The sequence below is a fragment of the Haemorhous mexicanus genome, chromosome 13 (assembly GCF_027477595.1).
Source record: "Haemorhous mexicanus isolate bHaeMex1 chromosome 13, bHaeMex1.pri, whole genome shotgun sequence".
Taxonomy (NCBI): Eukaryota; Metazoa; Chordata; class Aves; order Passeriformes; family Fringillidae; genus Haemorhous; species Haemorhous mexicanus.
The window spans coordinates 2,067,058-2,082,624 of NC_082353.1; the positions used below are offsets into that span (position 1 = coordinate 2,067,058).

The 15,567-nt window shown below is 38.4% G+C and overlaps 1 protein-coding gene across 6 annotated transcripts in view; it reads left to right on the plus strand.

The window, feature by feature from the left end:
• The window catches only part of USP3 (ubiquitin specific peptidase 3), a 47,137-nt gene that overhangs the window by 6,658 nt on the left and 24,912 nt on the right, over positions 1-15,567 (plus strand). For 3 of the 6 annotated variants that reach the window (XM_059857835.1, XM_059857838.1, XM_059857836.1), the window contains exons 2-3: positions 11,395-11,455; positions 13,147-13,278. In XM_059857835.1, coding sequence (XP_059713818.1) covers positions 11,395-11,455; positions 13,147-13,278 — 193 coding nt within the window. Of the gene's footprint in view, positions 1-3,085; positions 3,156-11,394; positions 11,456-13,144; positions 13,279-13,396; positions 13,663-15,567 lie in introns of those variants that run through there. The other 3 variants (XM_059857837.1, XM_059857840.1, XM_059857839.1) reach the window with 3 other exon arrangements.

Consider the following 15,567-nt stretch of genomic DNA (forward strand, 5'->3'; position numbering starts at 1 on the left):
AAACTCTTGATTTACCTCAGGTTAGGGTAAATCTCATTACAGCTGATTTCAATATAAGCAGGCTGATTTTCACTTGCCTTTCCCAAGCTCTGCAGGGTATGCAGGTGTTAAACAGGATCGCAGTGCATTATGCTGTGTTTGTCTCGTCGTGTGCTGAGGCTGGCGCACTGACTTGCTAAGTTTGGGGTTTTTTGTCACGTGTGTCTGAGGTTGACAGAGTGAAAGTTCCAGACCCAGTGTTTGGAATGAAATTAAGTTTTGAGCCATTTCTTATTCGATCGGTAGCACTCACTTCATTTAGTACCCCATTCATGCTTTGCTTTCTGTTTTAACTAACATTCCTTACCTAGGTAAAAAGTGATTAAAAGCCAAATTATTAAAATATTCCATGAAGGTTAGAAAGTGCAATTTAAGAAAAAAATTGGATCTGAAAGCTAGTCAAGGCTGTTCTGATTTATACTTCAGTATTGTTGGAGGAAACAGATTTTATTATAGAGTGAATTGGAATTGCTTTATGGTGCCCTTGGTATGGCAGTAGTGCAAAATTTTGTCCTTAAAAATTATTTTCCTCAATTATAAGAGGATGTGTTAAATGGTACTTGGCAGTGTACTCATCTCACTTAGAAGTCTTATCTGGTATGTCAGAGCAATCCTCTGGGTTACCCCCTTTGGAATACCTTGCATAATTTTGGATCTTGTAAAGGCAGTTTGACATTTTTGTGGCAGATTTAATTGCCCAGGTGAATCTAATCCAAATACCCCCAGGCAGCCTGGCAGAAAAAGGTGGTGATTCTGGAAGTTGGCCTGTCCCCGTGGTGCAAGCAGCTTTTTGCCTGTGAAGCAAGGTGATACCCTCGGGTTTGAGATGGGGGTTGAAGGTCCTTAGCAATATCAAACAGGGAAATACTGAGTTTTCAAGGTAATTCATAGGTGGGAATATGAGCATCTGCTTATCTGTGTCAAAACAGGTGTCTTTTCTGTGAGAAATAAAGCTCAGTCCTTAAAATCTTTAAAGTTTAATAAGGGAGAAAAGGGATAGTACCCAGTGCTGGGGTGTGTGACGAACTGCTAGAAGCATATCGTTACCTATAAAAACTCTTCCTATATACTTTCTCATTGCATTGGTCAAATGCATATTAATGAATATTATATATATTCAAACATTCCTTTGAGTTCACATGTTCCAAGAATTCTTTATCGTAGTTTGACCCTTGACCTCATCTTCTTAGAGTATGTGCCACAATGCAGATGGGATTTTGAGAGTCTTGTATTTTATTTCTTCATGAGGCCCCCTGTCTGTGGTTTGACAGCTATTGTTAGCTGAAAGGTCTGTCGTATATTCTTCCTTGTGCTGTGGGTGTTATTTGTCTGGTTTTTTTCCAATATTATCATACAGATGTTATAGCTATTTTTACAAGTACTTTCAATCAACATTAGCTATTTCACTGTTGTCAGTCAGCTACAAAAATAAAGGCATTAGTTATTATTTCACAATTACAATTACTTCTGAAAAAAGTTACTTATAATACACAGTACATAGCCTCTATTATAATATTTTGCAAAAGCCTAAACTATAATGTATATATTTATTATGCTAAGATATACAATTTACACAGAGATTAGGGTATTAACCATAAAAGGCTGACAAATTATACTATATCAAAAGAGATTACAAACTGTACTATATTAAAATAATTTACAAAAGCTAATAATAGTGAAAGACAATAACTACATAGTTATTTATAACATTTTCTCACAATACCCTTGACCTTTTTAATTTTTTGGAGGTTTCACCCTTCAGTTCATGTTTTGATTTGGTAATGTTTTCATCCGCCATGCATTTCTTTCTTTCTTTTTTTTTTTTTTTTTTGGGTCACAGGGATGGTTTAATGTGTCTTTTGCTGGTATTGGGGAAGTAGGAATGTAATAGTGGCAGCTACAAACAAACAGATTATTACTAGATTATATAAAGAAATCAAGAAGACGTCTTTCCCCTGTTTTCCCTCCTGTTTCCAGTTTGCCTATTTTGACCTGCTATTAATTGCTGACTTACTCAAAATGACATTATTATAAATGACTGTTGGCTTTGCTGGTTTTTTCCTGGCTGCTGTCTGAAAATGAGCATTTACGTGTCTTGCTCTAACATAAGGATTTACTAACTTTTTTTTTTTTGTGGATTCTGCTGCTACACTGATGAACGATATCTGGTTTTCTGTGAAGGCTAAAAGCATTCAATTTTAAAATATCTGTATTTAAATTTGTATGCTAATTAATTATTAAAGTAGCCAAACAACTAAAAAATGTTCCTGGAGTGTTAAGGAGAAATAGAGGCAGTAATTAAAAAAAAAAAAAGCTTTTGGCTATGCCTGTTCATTAAGATCAGAGTACCTCTATTGTTTTCTTTCTGTCAGTCTGTCTTTCCATACTTTTCACTATGCTTTCAGGTAGGATGTGATTTTTGTGGTATATGCAGGAAGACCAACTGCTGACATGTCTGCGTTGTCCTGGCCACGTAGAGAGATGAAATTCTCAGAAAGAAATGGCGGTGGTGTAGCCTGGCAGCCGAATGTCTGTCGGTGACCGGCAGCGCTGGTCTGTCTCTCCAGCCTCGCCCAGAGCAGCGGCGCAGCGACTCGGGTGTCTCTGGAGCGCTGCTGGGAGTGACCTGACTTTGGTTTGGCACCTCCTCCCCCCAGTTCGGCCTCATCCTGGGGACCTATATACACTGCTCAGAAGTATTTTCCTGACCTCCCTGTCTGCTTTTCTATCACTGCATTGAGAATACAGGCAAACAAAAACGCCTGCATTTTGGTAACATCCCCGTTTCTCAGTGGGGAATAATCTGAATGCCGAGCTGAAGCCAGTGTGGTTGAGTGTGGGGAAGGGAATTTCAGGCCGATGAAGCTGATCACTTTGTTCTCTGACATTCTTCAGCGTTAGGAATGTGTTGGGCACTTCAGTGACCTCCCTATTCTGTGAAAAGTTGTGCACCTACCCCTGCTTTGTATTCTCATGCAGGTGTTGTTTAGTATATCTAAATTATGTATGGTTTTCCACTGTAAATGGGAATGGTTCACTGAAACCATGTGAAATTTCTTCTATGAGACTGAGCAATGCTTTTACTTGGCACAAGGAGGAGGAAACTACATGTACAGGTATGCATGAGCACAAATAGTTCACAATCACTAAATGACTTGTCTTCTTACTAGAAACCCGATCTTTTGGACTTTGGCTGAAAGATAAAGACAGGGAAGTAACTTGGGTTTTTTCCCATAGCTGCAAGTGAGGGTTGTTTGTTTCTTTCTTTAAATGTTCTTTGGAGTATTATTTACATTCTCTTATATTTGAATGTGATTTGAGTCAGGCTAGGACTTGGTACTGTTGAGACTTTTCTTCACTGTGAAAGAAGGTTTTAATATTTTTATATGTTTAGTAATGCTTACTAGGAGACTTGCTTCCTTGTGAATTCTCTTGCTTTGATATAAATGTAATTGAAATTTTCTTAATATTTTCTCAACATTTAGTTTAGTTAAGTGTGTATTAGTTAATTTTAAAACAAAGTGTTTTAAATAGTATCATTGAAAACCTTTTCCCCTTCTGTCTGGTTTCGTTTTGGCTAGAATGCTGTTTTTCTAAAATATGCAGTAAAGATGTCTTACAAATGAAAGTTATGCAATATACCATTAAATAGAGGGGGGTTTTTTTGTAACAGTTAAGAGTTTAGAGCAAATTTAGTGCACATATGAACTTCTTTTAAAAGGGAAGAGGGAAGGAGAGAAAGAAAAGCTTTTTGAAATTGTTTGGAAACAAATGGGAGTATTCTTTAAAACCTGGATAGTAAAACCAGCTGGCTTCTAAGTGTAGAACGTGTCACTAGTTTTCAAAGCCTGTAATGTTCCTTTTTCCTTCATTCTTTGTTTAGAATGGGGCTTTTGTCTGCTCAGGGGTTTAAAAAATACTCTTGGAACATTTCCTTCCTTTTTCAGTCACCTGACTTTCATTGCAGTTATTCACCTGGAATTTACTGGCCTTCTTAAATATGGAGCAGATGCTTTTCCCAAATGCATATACACTTTAAACATTTCCCACCCAAAGGAAAAAAAAAACAAACCCACAGTCAGCAACCATGCACATTTAACTCTGTATTTAACTTGAGGAACCTATTCCTAGATTATAAGATAGCATTAGTATTCTTACTGCACTTCTGGGTATGTTAAGGTCTTTTCAATACTTTTGAGTCCTCCTGAATGTAAACATACATTAAGGTCAGATGATAATAAGAAGGCTTGTGTGTACACTTGAAGGAACTGCCTTTTTAAATACACAAATGATTGTCAGAAGCTGGGAACCTCAGTTGTGTTGGTGTATGTGTACTTAGGAGTAAGGAACTTACATTGCCTGTTAGGCATTTTTACATGCTGCTGATAAAAATGCTAATGTACCTTGGAGGATACCTGTATTCTTTAAGGCTTCCTTGTTTCTAGCAGTAAGGTGTTTTTTTCAATGCCAGAGTGTCTGATTCTGTACATACCCACATACCCTGCAGTCTTGACTGATGTTCTGTGATGCGGAAGACTTGTAATTTTTGCCTTGAGATGCTGTTTATTCTATATGTTGGTTTATAAGTGAGTTTGTGGGCCAGGAGGAAAGAGTGCACATGGCTCTCGAATGTTGTGATTTGATCCATTCATCTTGGTGGAAAATCCTTGGTTCCAGTCTCAGTTTTAACAACTGAGTGTTTTGTGTGGTGGATTTTGAATGTAGAGTGCATAGATATTCCTTGCTGTGGAGCCTGCAGCCTGGGTGGAAGCTGTAAATGCTAGGCTGGGCCAAAGTTTTGCTCAGTCTCTTGCTTTGTCTCTCTGTTCCCCAAATGTACTTACTCATGGAAGGAATTGGCAGTCCTACCTCAGCATTTAGAAGTTGTCTGTAAAGAAGGTCTTTCAAGGGTAGGAGGTACGTGCATTAAACTTGTGATGTTCACATCTTGAGTGAAAGGGCATTTTGTGGAGAAAACTCCTCTGCTGATTTATTCAGTCTTTGAAGAAACTCATGCCTGCATCCAGAGGGAGTTCCAGAGCTCTGAATTCCAGCAGTGGGCAAAACCTTTTTGCAGCTCCAGCATGTAAACCTAGAGGAGGGACCACATCCAATGTGTTTATCTCCTTGATGTTTCTCATAAGTTAATAACTTGAGTGATTCCCTACTTAGAACACCAGCTTTCGTGTATGACTCTTAAACACCTGTTGCCTGTTGTATATTGCATATGGGAAGTTCTGTGTGTTCAATTCAGAGCTGTTTTGGCAAATCACCTTACAAATTTTGTGCAGAGTGATGGCTTTTGGGATATCTTCCCCTTGTCTGCAGTTAAAATGATTTAAAGGACTAACGTGTATAGGCTAGTAGGCTCAGTTCTGATCTATGCTGGAAAAATTATTTTGGTAAATTATTCAATCCCTTGTTCTCATCTGTAAAATGGAAATGAGTTTTCTGAAAAATGCTTTGAATCCTTTGACTGAAAATCTTTGCATTTGAAATGCTGTTACTAAAGGGGGTTTTGTAAATTTGATTAAATACTTTTACAGAATTTTTTGTCACCTGGATTTTTGATTGCAAATTTCTCCCACCTTTACTTCCAGATTCTTGGAAAAGGTAGCTTTCAGTCTGATTCCCTAGGCCTGATGTGTCACAGCAGAAGGTTCATGTTTTACAAGGAAGAGGTTTCTCATTTTGGTGTGTGGATTGTTGCTGCTTTTTTCTTCGTGTGTTGCTAGTGGAGACTTCCAAGCTCTCTTTTGCTGCAATTGCCAGGTTCTTTAAGGAGCAAAATGGGAGTCCCATTACTAAATCATAATTAAACAGGACACAGATATTTTTAAGGTAAAATTAAGGTAAAGGTGTGGGAAAGAAAAAGTAATCAATTTCTTGTAACAGTATTATTGTGGGGTTTTTGGATAGGCACATGTATGTCACGTAATACAGCATGCTGTACTTATGTAGCATAGTTGTATGTTTGTCACCAAGTGCTTGTGTTTGTGAGATTATTTCCTCAGCACAGTGTCAGTGTACCACTGATACCACAAGTTTGTAAATATTCTTTCTTCCTTCTTGAGTGGAGCCACAGTGGGGGTTTTTTATTCAGTTTAGCTTGTTTTGATGTAGCTGACCCATTGTGTGAACATAAAGTGAACTAACCAGAGGTCAGTTAGTCTGGAGATGTTTGTGTGCAGGTCACTGTGTTATTGAGGTCTATAATTGGGCCAGTAACATGGGAGTGCTGCTACAGCTCTTTCTGGGAGCTGAGCCCAGGCTGGTAAAGGCTGGGGAGACTATTGGAAATTGTTTAGTGACCCTAATCTTGTTTCTACTCAATGTGCTTTTAACCGAAGAACTAAAGTATTTTTCTTAATATGCTGATATTTGGTGACCTTTTCTTTAGTGTAGCAATGAAGGGCTATTTTAAACCGTGGCTCTAAGCAAAGTTCTATAGCAGCTCTGGCCCGGAGTCACTCATGCTGTGTTGATCGCATGGCTGTGCTGCTGCCAGATCTCTGGCGGACACTGCATCTTGCAGGTTTCTGAACTTGGCTGCTTTACAAAAACTCCTTCCTGTGTGTCTCTTCCTTTTCCTGCTGCTTTTTTCTATTACCAGTTTTACAGCTATGCAGTGTGTTGTTTAAACAAACCCATTCATTCCACAGGTCTGTTGTATACTTTTACATAGCTGTAACTTTCCTTCAGTGACAGTCTGCATCTTTGCTGTGTGAGAAATGCAGCGTTTGCCAGGAGCAGTCATGCTTCACACGAGTGCACTTGGAGTCAGTTTTCAACAAGAAAAAAAAGTCAAGCACAAAAAGTACATATTTGCATGATCATGGGGCTAGGATGGGGTGGGGACCCTGTGGTGAGAGAACACCAAATTGATTAGCCGTATCTTGCTCATTCTGTTTGGCGTAACTCTGTAAACCTTATCCGGGTGATTTGTAAAAAGTGGAAGCTGTGTGGATGTCTCTGAGTGTTCTCAAAGTTATGTATGAGTCTCTAATCTCCTGGGGATGGATTGATAATTCCTCTTCAGTTAGAGAGGGCTTTGCAGACTGTGTAACACATCAGTATTCAAGTTTTTCTTAGAGAAATCATTTGGTAAAAGAGTTCTTCCCATTACATGATAAAAAATTGTGTTTCTAAGTTTCTGAATTAATATGATTTTGATGTAAGGTGGCAAATGGCCTCAGAATAGATTGTGGCATTGCAGCTTTGCTTTCCTTTTTCTTTTGACATGTTAGTGTCTTCTTTGCCTGACCACTTAAATCTATTCTAAAAATACAGCAAATTGAGGCAGTTAGTAACTGTTTCGGTAGCCAAACCTTTGTCCAAGCTGAGAAAGCAGCCAATGTTCCTTGGTCTGTATACCACTAAATAAGACAGATAATTTTTTTAATGGGGTTACAGTGTGTGAACATAACTTTAATCCAAAGTAAGGGATGCTAATGTAATGCTCCCCTCTCTTTATTAAGTAGTGCTTAAAGCAAAACAAACCAAACCTCCAAATCCTAATTGGAAAACTGATTATGTAGCAAATATTTTGGCACCTATACAAATGAAAATCATTCCTCATGATTTAGTGTGTGTGACCTGAAAGTCCAGAATACCCAAATCTGTTTAAGGTGTCAACTTCCAGGGCTGTGTAATGTTCTTCGAACTGAAAATGGATTTGCTATGGATCACTCTCTCTCACTTCTGGCCTACTTCGAAGGTTACTCCTTTCAGATGGGGTACTGACATGAATAATGTGCAGTGTCTTTATACATGAAGCCAAACTGTCTACCTCTAGTTTAAATTGTAAGTAGTTGTTGGACAGTGACTAAGTCGTAGTCACTGTAGGACAGTGACTGTGATTTTGCTGTGCATTCCATGATGCCTGTCTTGATAGAGTCTTAAGTAATGCCTGAAACTCCGGTCTAATTTAATTTATAAAGTAGCAAGATGATAACTGCTTCAGGATCTGAAGGAATGCCTGGAGAGCCAGGCTTTAATGCAGTTATCTGCTGAGCCAGCCTCAGAGGAATACAGAATGCAATCTCCAGCAATGTCTTTAAAAAATCAGTTGTGTAATTCTCTGAGAACAGAGCAATTGGAGGTCACAGATTTAACACTGGATTCTGTGTTTAATCTTAGTGGGAGTCACTTCCATGTGGTGTGAGTTCATTGTGGGTGGAGATGTTTGTGCAGAAGATAAACTACACATTTCTGAAGTGATGCAATTGGTGCAAAGTTCTTCCTAAAAGTTAAAGTAAACATATGAGCCATCTTTTCCCATTCCCTGATAGGAAAGATGGAAAATTTTAGTGTATGCGATTTTTTTTTTTTTTTTTTGGTATTGTGCAGAGGTTGGACTTGTTCGCTGGCTTTGTACAGAGCACTTAAACCTGCAGAATGAGCACTCCTTCAGTATAATTTAACACTTGACAAACAGGCAGTACAGGTACTTAAAGTACCTGAATGTGAAATTGTAATTGTCTGGTAGGGGTGGAAAGCTGGAGTAATAGTTTCCATCATAATGCTTTGACCTACTGGTTGAGAACCAGTTCCATGTGTAGATGATAACATAGTGAAAACAAACATGTTATTTCGCAGAGGTAAATTTCTGCTAGGATTTTAATCCTAGGAAGACCTTTTTATGTTCCTGGCATGGAAAGTGTAAAGTAGTGCTTTCTTCACACAGCACCTAAACACAGATTAGGTGCATGAATGGTTTTGGCTTCTTTTTCTTTCCTTCTGGTTAATGTTTTACATTGCCGTTTGTAAATTCAAGCAAATAAGAGTGTATCAGGGTAGACCGGTGGTTTCTTTAGCTCATTTTTAGTTGATAATAGCTGTTTTTAAGATCTTCCCTTTCTCTTCTGTTTGCCAGTGTTAAATTTTGGTTGGGTTTCTTGGTAATGTTTTGGTCAAATTTGACAAACTTCTTCCACGTTCCTGAGTTGAAATGTAAACTGAAACATCTCTGCCTGGCTGCCCTCTATCTATTGCAAGATGACCATTACAGCTGTGGGAATAAGCAGCTTCAGAAATGGAAAAATTGGGCATTGCAGAACCAAGGCCAGATAACTCAGACCTGTGAGAAAATCTGTTTCTCCAGTAAAGTAGCTGAAGGAAGCAGTTCTGCAGTCTTGACTGAAGAGTTTGAAGAAGTTACTTCATAAAATATTTCTGGAGAATGTGCCTTTTTTCCCCCCACGTAACATGGTAACATTCCCATTTTAAACGTGCCTTGGTTTTTTAGCTTTTTAATTGAAATACAGCAGCTATTTGTAATAATAAATTCAAATGCAGAAAAAAAAGTTTAAAAAGGAATAGGAATGTACTCTTTTTTTCCCCACCCAATTTAAATCAAAAAGGTAAAACTGCTATGAAAAAATGTATTACCTCTTCTAAATAGCTAAGCTTGTCAGTTCTCTGTTGAATCAAAATTGGCCCCTTTATTTTTAATGAACATTTAATTTGATAAAGAAACTTCTTTTCTTAGCTTGGTTTTCTATGATAGTCTTGGATCTTAACAGTTTACTATGTACCATGGTTCATAGCTTGGTGAACTGTATTTTGAATTTTGCTACAAGTCCTGAATTAGCCTGCTCAGATGATCCTACCCTGGAGCAGCTTCTATGCTGCTTCAGTTCTTGTTTTAAGGTGTGACTCCAGAAAGGGAGGGCTGTTCTCAAGCTTTCCCACAATGAATAACAATATAAGTAATTTACACGTACAACCAGGGTCACTCCTCTTCTCTTTGTCTTTCTACCCCCCTGGCCTCACAGACCCTCGAGTTCCCAATGCCTTTTCTTTCTTCTGTGATTCTCTTCACTGGCTGTTCCCGAGCAGCAGGAATTTATGGTGTGTAAAATTTATGGGTCTGGTATCATACCCTTTTGTATTTTGGGGATAATTAAAGTTGTATTTTATTTTTGTTTTCTGCCCTTGTAGCAGTGCACTTAGCATTTTATTTTAATTTTCTCATCATATTAGTTGGGTATTTGGAAGTGTAATGTTTCTGTAAATTCTGTGGTAATAGATAGTTGTTAAGAATTTTATTTCATTCAAATCGAAGTGTTGTATTTTGTAGCATCCCTCTTTCAGTGACCTGCTGGGTTGGAATTAGAGTTGGAATATCCCATTTCTATGGCTGTGAAAAACACCAATCACTTGTTTTTTAAAATTTTAAAGATTTAATAGTAATAAAATAGTTATAAAAATAGTAATACAATCAGAGTAATAATAATTTAGACAATTGGAATTAAGACAATATAAGACAATAAAAACAAAGAGTTACGGACGTCCGGGTACCTTTTTCTGGGAAGCACAAACCCGAAAAAGGACGCCCGTTAACAGAGGATTAACCCTTAAAAACAACAGCCTGTTGCATATTCATACACTTCATGCATGATGCATAAATTCCATTCAAACACAGGATTCGGCCTGGTCATCAGTCAACTTCTTCCTCCTAATCCTAACAGCGCCTTCGAGGCAGGAAGAAGTTCGTTTCTTCTGATAAGGGAGCAATAAATTCTTTTTCTCCGAAAGATTTAGGTGTCCTGTGGCTGCTATCTCACTGCAAGTCCTTTCTTTAAAAAAAAAAGTACCCTACATAGCACAGTTTCTATTTTAACAATTTTTATAACCTAAAACTATATTTAACACACTACTGAAGAGAATTAATACAGCATTACTTTCTAACACAACACATATAATATTCATTTTAATATTTGCGAAAAGCCAATCATAAAATACGCATTTTTCACAATGGCCCTACCTTGGGATGTTGTTTCATCTTTTTTTAGTGTTTGCCTTTTTTTTTGTTTTGTTTTGTTTTGGTTTTTTGTTTGTTTTGTTTTTGTTTAAGCCCTTTAGCTTAAAACATCCATATTTTAAATTTTCTGGATTTAAAATATGACAGCCAAAAACTTAGATAACATTTTCTGATGTCTTGAGTAGATTGTGAAGCACTCCACTGGTGTTACATTTTAACCTTTCAGCTTGTGCGGGACTGAGGGTGAAGTCATTATGGAAAAATTCTGTATCAGCACTGCAGCAAAGGAATACACATTGTATAATTGGTCTGTGTTAGCATGCATTGCACAGCAATTTATTCTGTGTGCTTCTTTATCAGATTGCCGCGCTTCTTGCAATATCTTCTTAATAATGGTTTCCTGTAGAACAAGTTTTGTGAAAGAGAAGTGCCATAGCTTTTTATCCTGTGTTCACTGGACTGTTATTAAAAGCCAAAAGAAAAAATTGGATGGTTTGCTAGTGTTGTTGTCATTCTGATATTCTTGTATTGTATTTTAAAATCAAGTAGACTTCATTCATTTGACACTTTTTTAAAAAAATCTTTTATAGTGTGCCGGTCAAATAAAAGTCCCTGGGTCTGTCTGACGTGTTCGAGTGTCCATTGTGGAAGGTGGGTACAGTGTTAGGGTGCAAATCTTAATCGCACCTTTATCTTTCTCCTTTGTTGCTTGACTCTGAGGCAGTTTGTTCAAAATTTGCCTGAAATAAAACTTTCATTATCCCATTTAACATTGTATGTTTATGCTTAACATGGTTCTTTGCTACTTTATGAGAGTCCAGAGGTTATATTCAAGATGTGGGGTTTTTTTTCCTTTGGGTTTTTAAAGTAAAATGGACAGTAAATTTGATTGCTCACTTCAAAAACTGTGTGGAGAACTGATAGTTTAGTAGGTTGTTGTAAAGTTCCATTCTGTGGAGCTTTACTTTTTCTTTTTTGATAAGATAAACACAATAAGAATTGTTGCGAAGTCACAAGTTGGCACAGCTTATTTTGAGAGAAACAGCAACTATTCAGCTGAGACTGAAAATAGCTTAAATGTACTGCAGTGTAGTTTTGGACCTAAAGTTATTGCCATAGCCTGTAAGAAGTAGCTGCCATCAGAATTCCTTCCGACTTCACCTTGATGTCTGTATTAGTTGAAGTGCACCAAATAAATTGTGGAGGAATTATACAGTCAGTGCTGTTATGTATATGTCAAGATAATTGTAGAAAATGTGCTGCTACATAAATGTTTGAGATGCACATATTATTGGAATGCAGTTAGTATTGACATTTAGACAGTATCTGAGATGTGAACATGTTTTCTTCTGTTGGGTACCATCTGTGCTGGTGTGCTGTCATTCTGGGAAAGCATTAAACAGTGATTTTGTCTTTTAAAGTGGTTCGAATGAACTCCAGCTTTTGGTTGTTTGATCTGGGTATCACTAAGTGCTACAGTTTTAATAATGTGTCCTATTAAGATTTTCTGACACTGACCCTTTTTTCCCCTCTATTTATCTATTTAATAAATTTATACCTGGTGGGAGCTAAGATGATATGCAGTGGTGTGCAATAAATAACTGGAATGTTTTAATTGTTACTAATCTTTAAAAAAATTACTACTGTCTCCAAATATTGAGTCAGTTATTTATGGCAGGTTATTTTGTCTTTCTAAATGGCTCCCATCCTTAGAATAGAAAATAATTGAATGAGGAGATAAAATATACCTTAGGGCTCTTTTTTTAATTTAAGGTGCTTAATTTCCTGTATATCAAACTTTGAGTATGAAAATGCTCATTGTGTCAGCAAAAGAGCTGCAGGATTTTAGATTTCTTGTTCCCTTATGTAACCACAAGCTCCAGAGCCCAAGTTCATCAGCTTGATGTCTGTAGCACTAAATCACGCTGCAGAATGGGAAAGCTGAAAATGGGAGTCAGCCCTCTGTTAAAGGGATCCCAAACACAAGTGCTAGTGGGGAAAAGGTAGAGCTGTAAGAAGAGTATAAGTGAAGGCAGTACAGAGAACTAAGTGCACTACAGGTATGGGAAAAGGGAGTTCAGGGTTTTCTCAGTTGTGGAAATTAATTAGTCTGTTAGGAGCACAGATCCTGGGATTTGGTCAAGGAGATAGAGGGGCCAGTTTGGACCACTGGAGAGAGTAAAGGGGGAAAACATTAGAAAATCTGGCCAGTGTTTTCACACAGGTAAATTGTCTTTTTAATGCTGTTGTAAATATTGGATGCCTTTTTTATTCCTATTCTTTTAATGACTGTTGATTAGCTGTTTAGAAGTATAAACTTCTTTCTTTTACATTTATTTTAGATATGTGAATGGCCACGCAAAAAAGCATTATGAAGATGCACAGATTCCTATGACCAATCACAAGAAAACAGAAAAACAGGAGAAAGTTCAGCATACTGTGTGTATGGATTGCAGTAGTTACAGTACATACTGGTAAGGGTTTAAACACTGTAATTTGACAACTTCTTATATACTAGAAGGTGAAAACATCAGACTCTTGTGCAGCATTATATTATACACATTTTTGAGCATTTAATCTTTTGCTTTCCAGACCTGTCTTTTTGGAACACTCTGCTTTTCCATGTGTATTGCAGCACTGTGCAGTTACTGGCTGTAACTAAACTCTCACATGTCAAATGTCTTAAACAGAGAAGAAACCTTTTGAAAGAAGTGCTGTGAGGTTTGGAGTTGCTTCTGTTTGCTTTGGGGAATGTGGAGACCCAAGCCTCTTAATTGTGAAAGCTGTTCGGTTGGTGTTGCTCCTTCCATCAAGCCCGTGAGCCTTTCACATGTCCTTTATTTGTCAGGATTCAGAAGGTAAACTATTACATTGTAGCTCCTGCCCAAGAGATCTGAACTCGAGTTGTGCTTGTGCGTGTACTTTCTATGAGTCTGGGAAAGTGGCTGATCCTGTTGGGAAGCAGCATCAAGTCTCTGGCAAAAGTAAGGAAAACAATCAGAAATGTTTCTTTAAACAGCACAGTGGCCTGAGCTGATTCCTTCTGTGGGGTTCTTTGCAGTATGATATGCACTGTTTAGGGAAACTTAATATTGATGCTGCTAATATTGGATTCCCCATGGTCCTTGTTCCTCAGAGGGCCAAGACTGGGAGTCAGTGGAAAGCACTGCTTTTTTGCCTCAGCATCCTCCATCCTCTTCCCCCTTAAGCAAACCTGCTGACAGGTGCTTCCCCATTTGCAGCTGCTCCATGGTTTCCCGTGTGTGTTGTTACTTGTGCAGCGTGGCAGAGCAGGATTTGAGCAGTGTCAATCTTGGGGCAATCCCTGTTACACTCTTCTAAAATTACTGGGTATGTGGCTGCTCTAATGGGTATTTTATTCAAATAGTTGGGGTCTTTTGGGTAGTTCATTCGGGAAAGAAAGTCTGTTTGATGAAGTAGTTTTATGAGGAATGTTTCTGTAACAAATATTTTTATCCCCTGCAAGTAAAACCCCAGTTATGTGATTTCACCTGAAGAAATGTTGTTCAGAGCAACTAAAAAACTGCTCAGATGGTGGAAGCAGCTGCAGGTATTTAGTCATTGACTAAAGGTTTGAGTAGCTTTGTGGTGTAGGGGAATTTTGCTTTAATTTGCATTTTATTTTAATGACTGGCATTTTTATCTGCTCCTCTGTGAATACATGAGAAAACAGTCAAGTTTTTGAAATTAACAGGGCAGGAGATATTACTCCTTTTTAATGCCTTTATTAAAGTGATGAGCTCAAAATGAGGGTTTTGGCAGGTCCATGAGCTCTTACCGCTGCTCTCAGCAGTGATTTGGAAGAGGAAGATTTGTGTAGCTCTGTCCACCACTGGCAGAGCCGGGAGTCCTGTCCACACAAGGGCAGTGCACGTATACTCAGGGTTCCAATTGGGTTGTTGGTCCAGGGGGTCCTGGGTCCGACTGGCATCGTTTGTAGTTGGGGCGAGGAGTGACCGAGGTTCTCAGTGTCTCTGCCGGCTTCGGACCTCGGCCCTGCTGTCCAAATACCATCCTGACCTCTCAATTCTGCTTTGGCTTGTCTCTTTTGGGGTATTTTCCAGGATTTGGTGAGGGTCTTGTCCCAGTGCAGTCTGGGTTTTGAGATAAATTTGCATGTCTCCTGAGATGCAAATTTCCTCCTCTCTCCCCACCGTCGGGGGTGGGGGGGGGGTGCGGGGTTTTGTCATCCTCCTGGCAAAAGGGTGGTACTGAAAAACAAGAGTTCTCCACAATAGAGAGTTAAACGTCGATACTCAAGGATACTCAACAGGTGATTACAACATTTAACTAACAAAAGAACTCTTGGCCAGCGATCAGTTCCCAGTTCAACTCCAAACTCTGCAGCTCCTTCTCTTAAAAAAAGGGGTAATTCTTTTTTTTACTCATAACAGTTTTCCAAGGGGTAATTATGCACAGGTTAGCAGCATTGCAACAGCTGTGAGAAGCTAGTTTCACTTTCCCAATCAATACTGGTAGCAGCTGAGTTCTATGTTGTGGCTTTTTGTTTTCTTTGAATTATGCCTTGTGTTCCAGCCGTTCTGAAGGTAATAATCTGTGGAGGGATTTTAGCAGGGTATTTGAAGTCTTTGTTTATATCTCCATTATGACAGGTAGGGTTTCGAACTTGCTGAGGCTTGATAAGTTACAGGAGGAAGTCTGAGCACCCTGCTGACCTTATCCCAAACTCTGTGGGCATTGCAAAATACCAGCAGCCAGACTGGGGGCTGTGGGATCTGTTA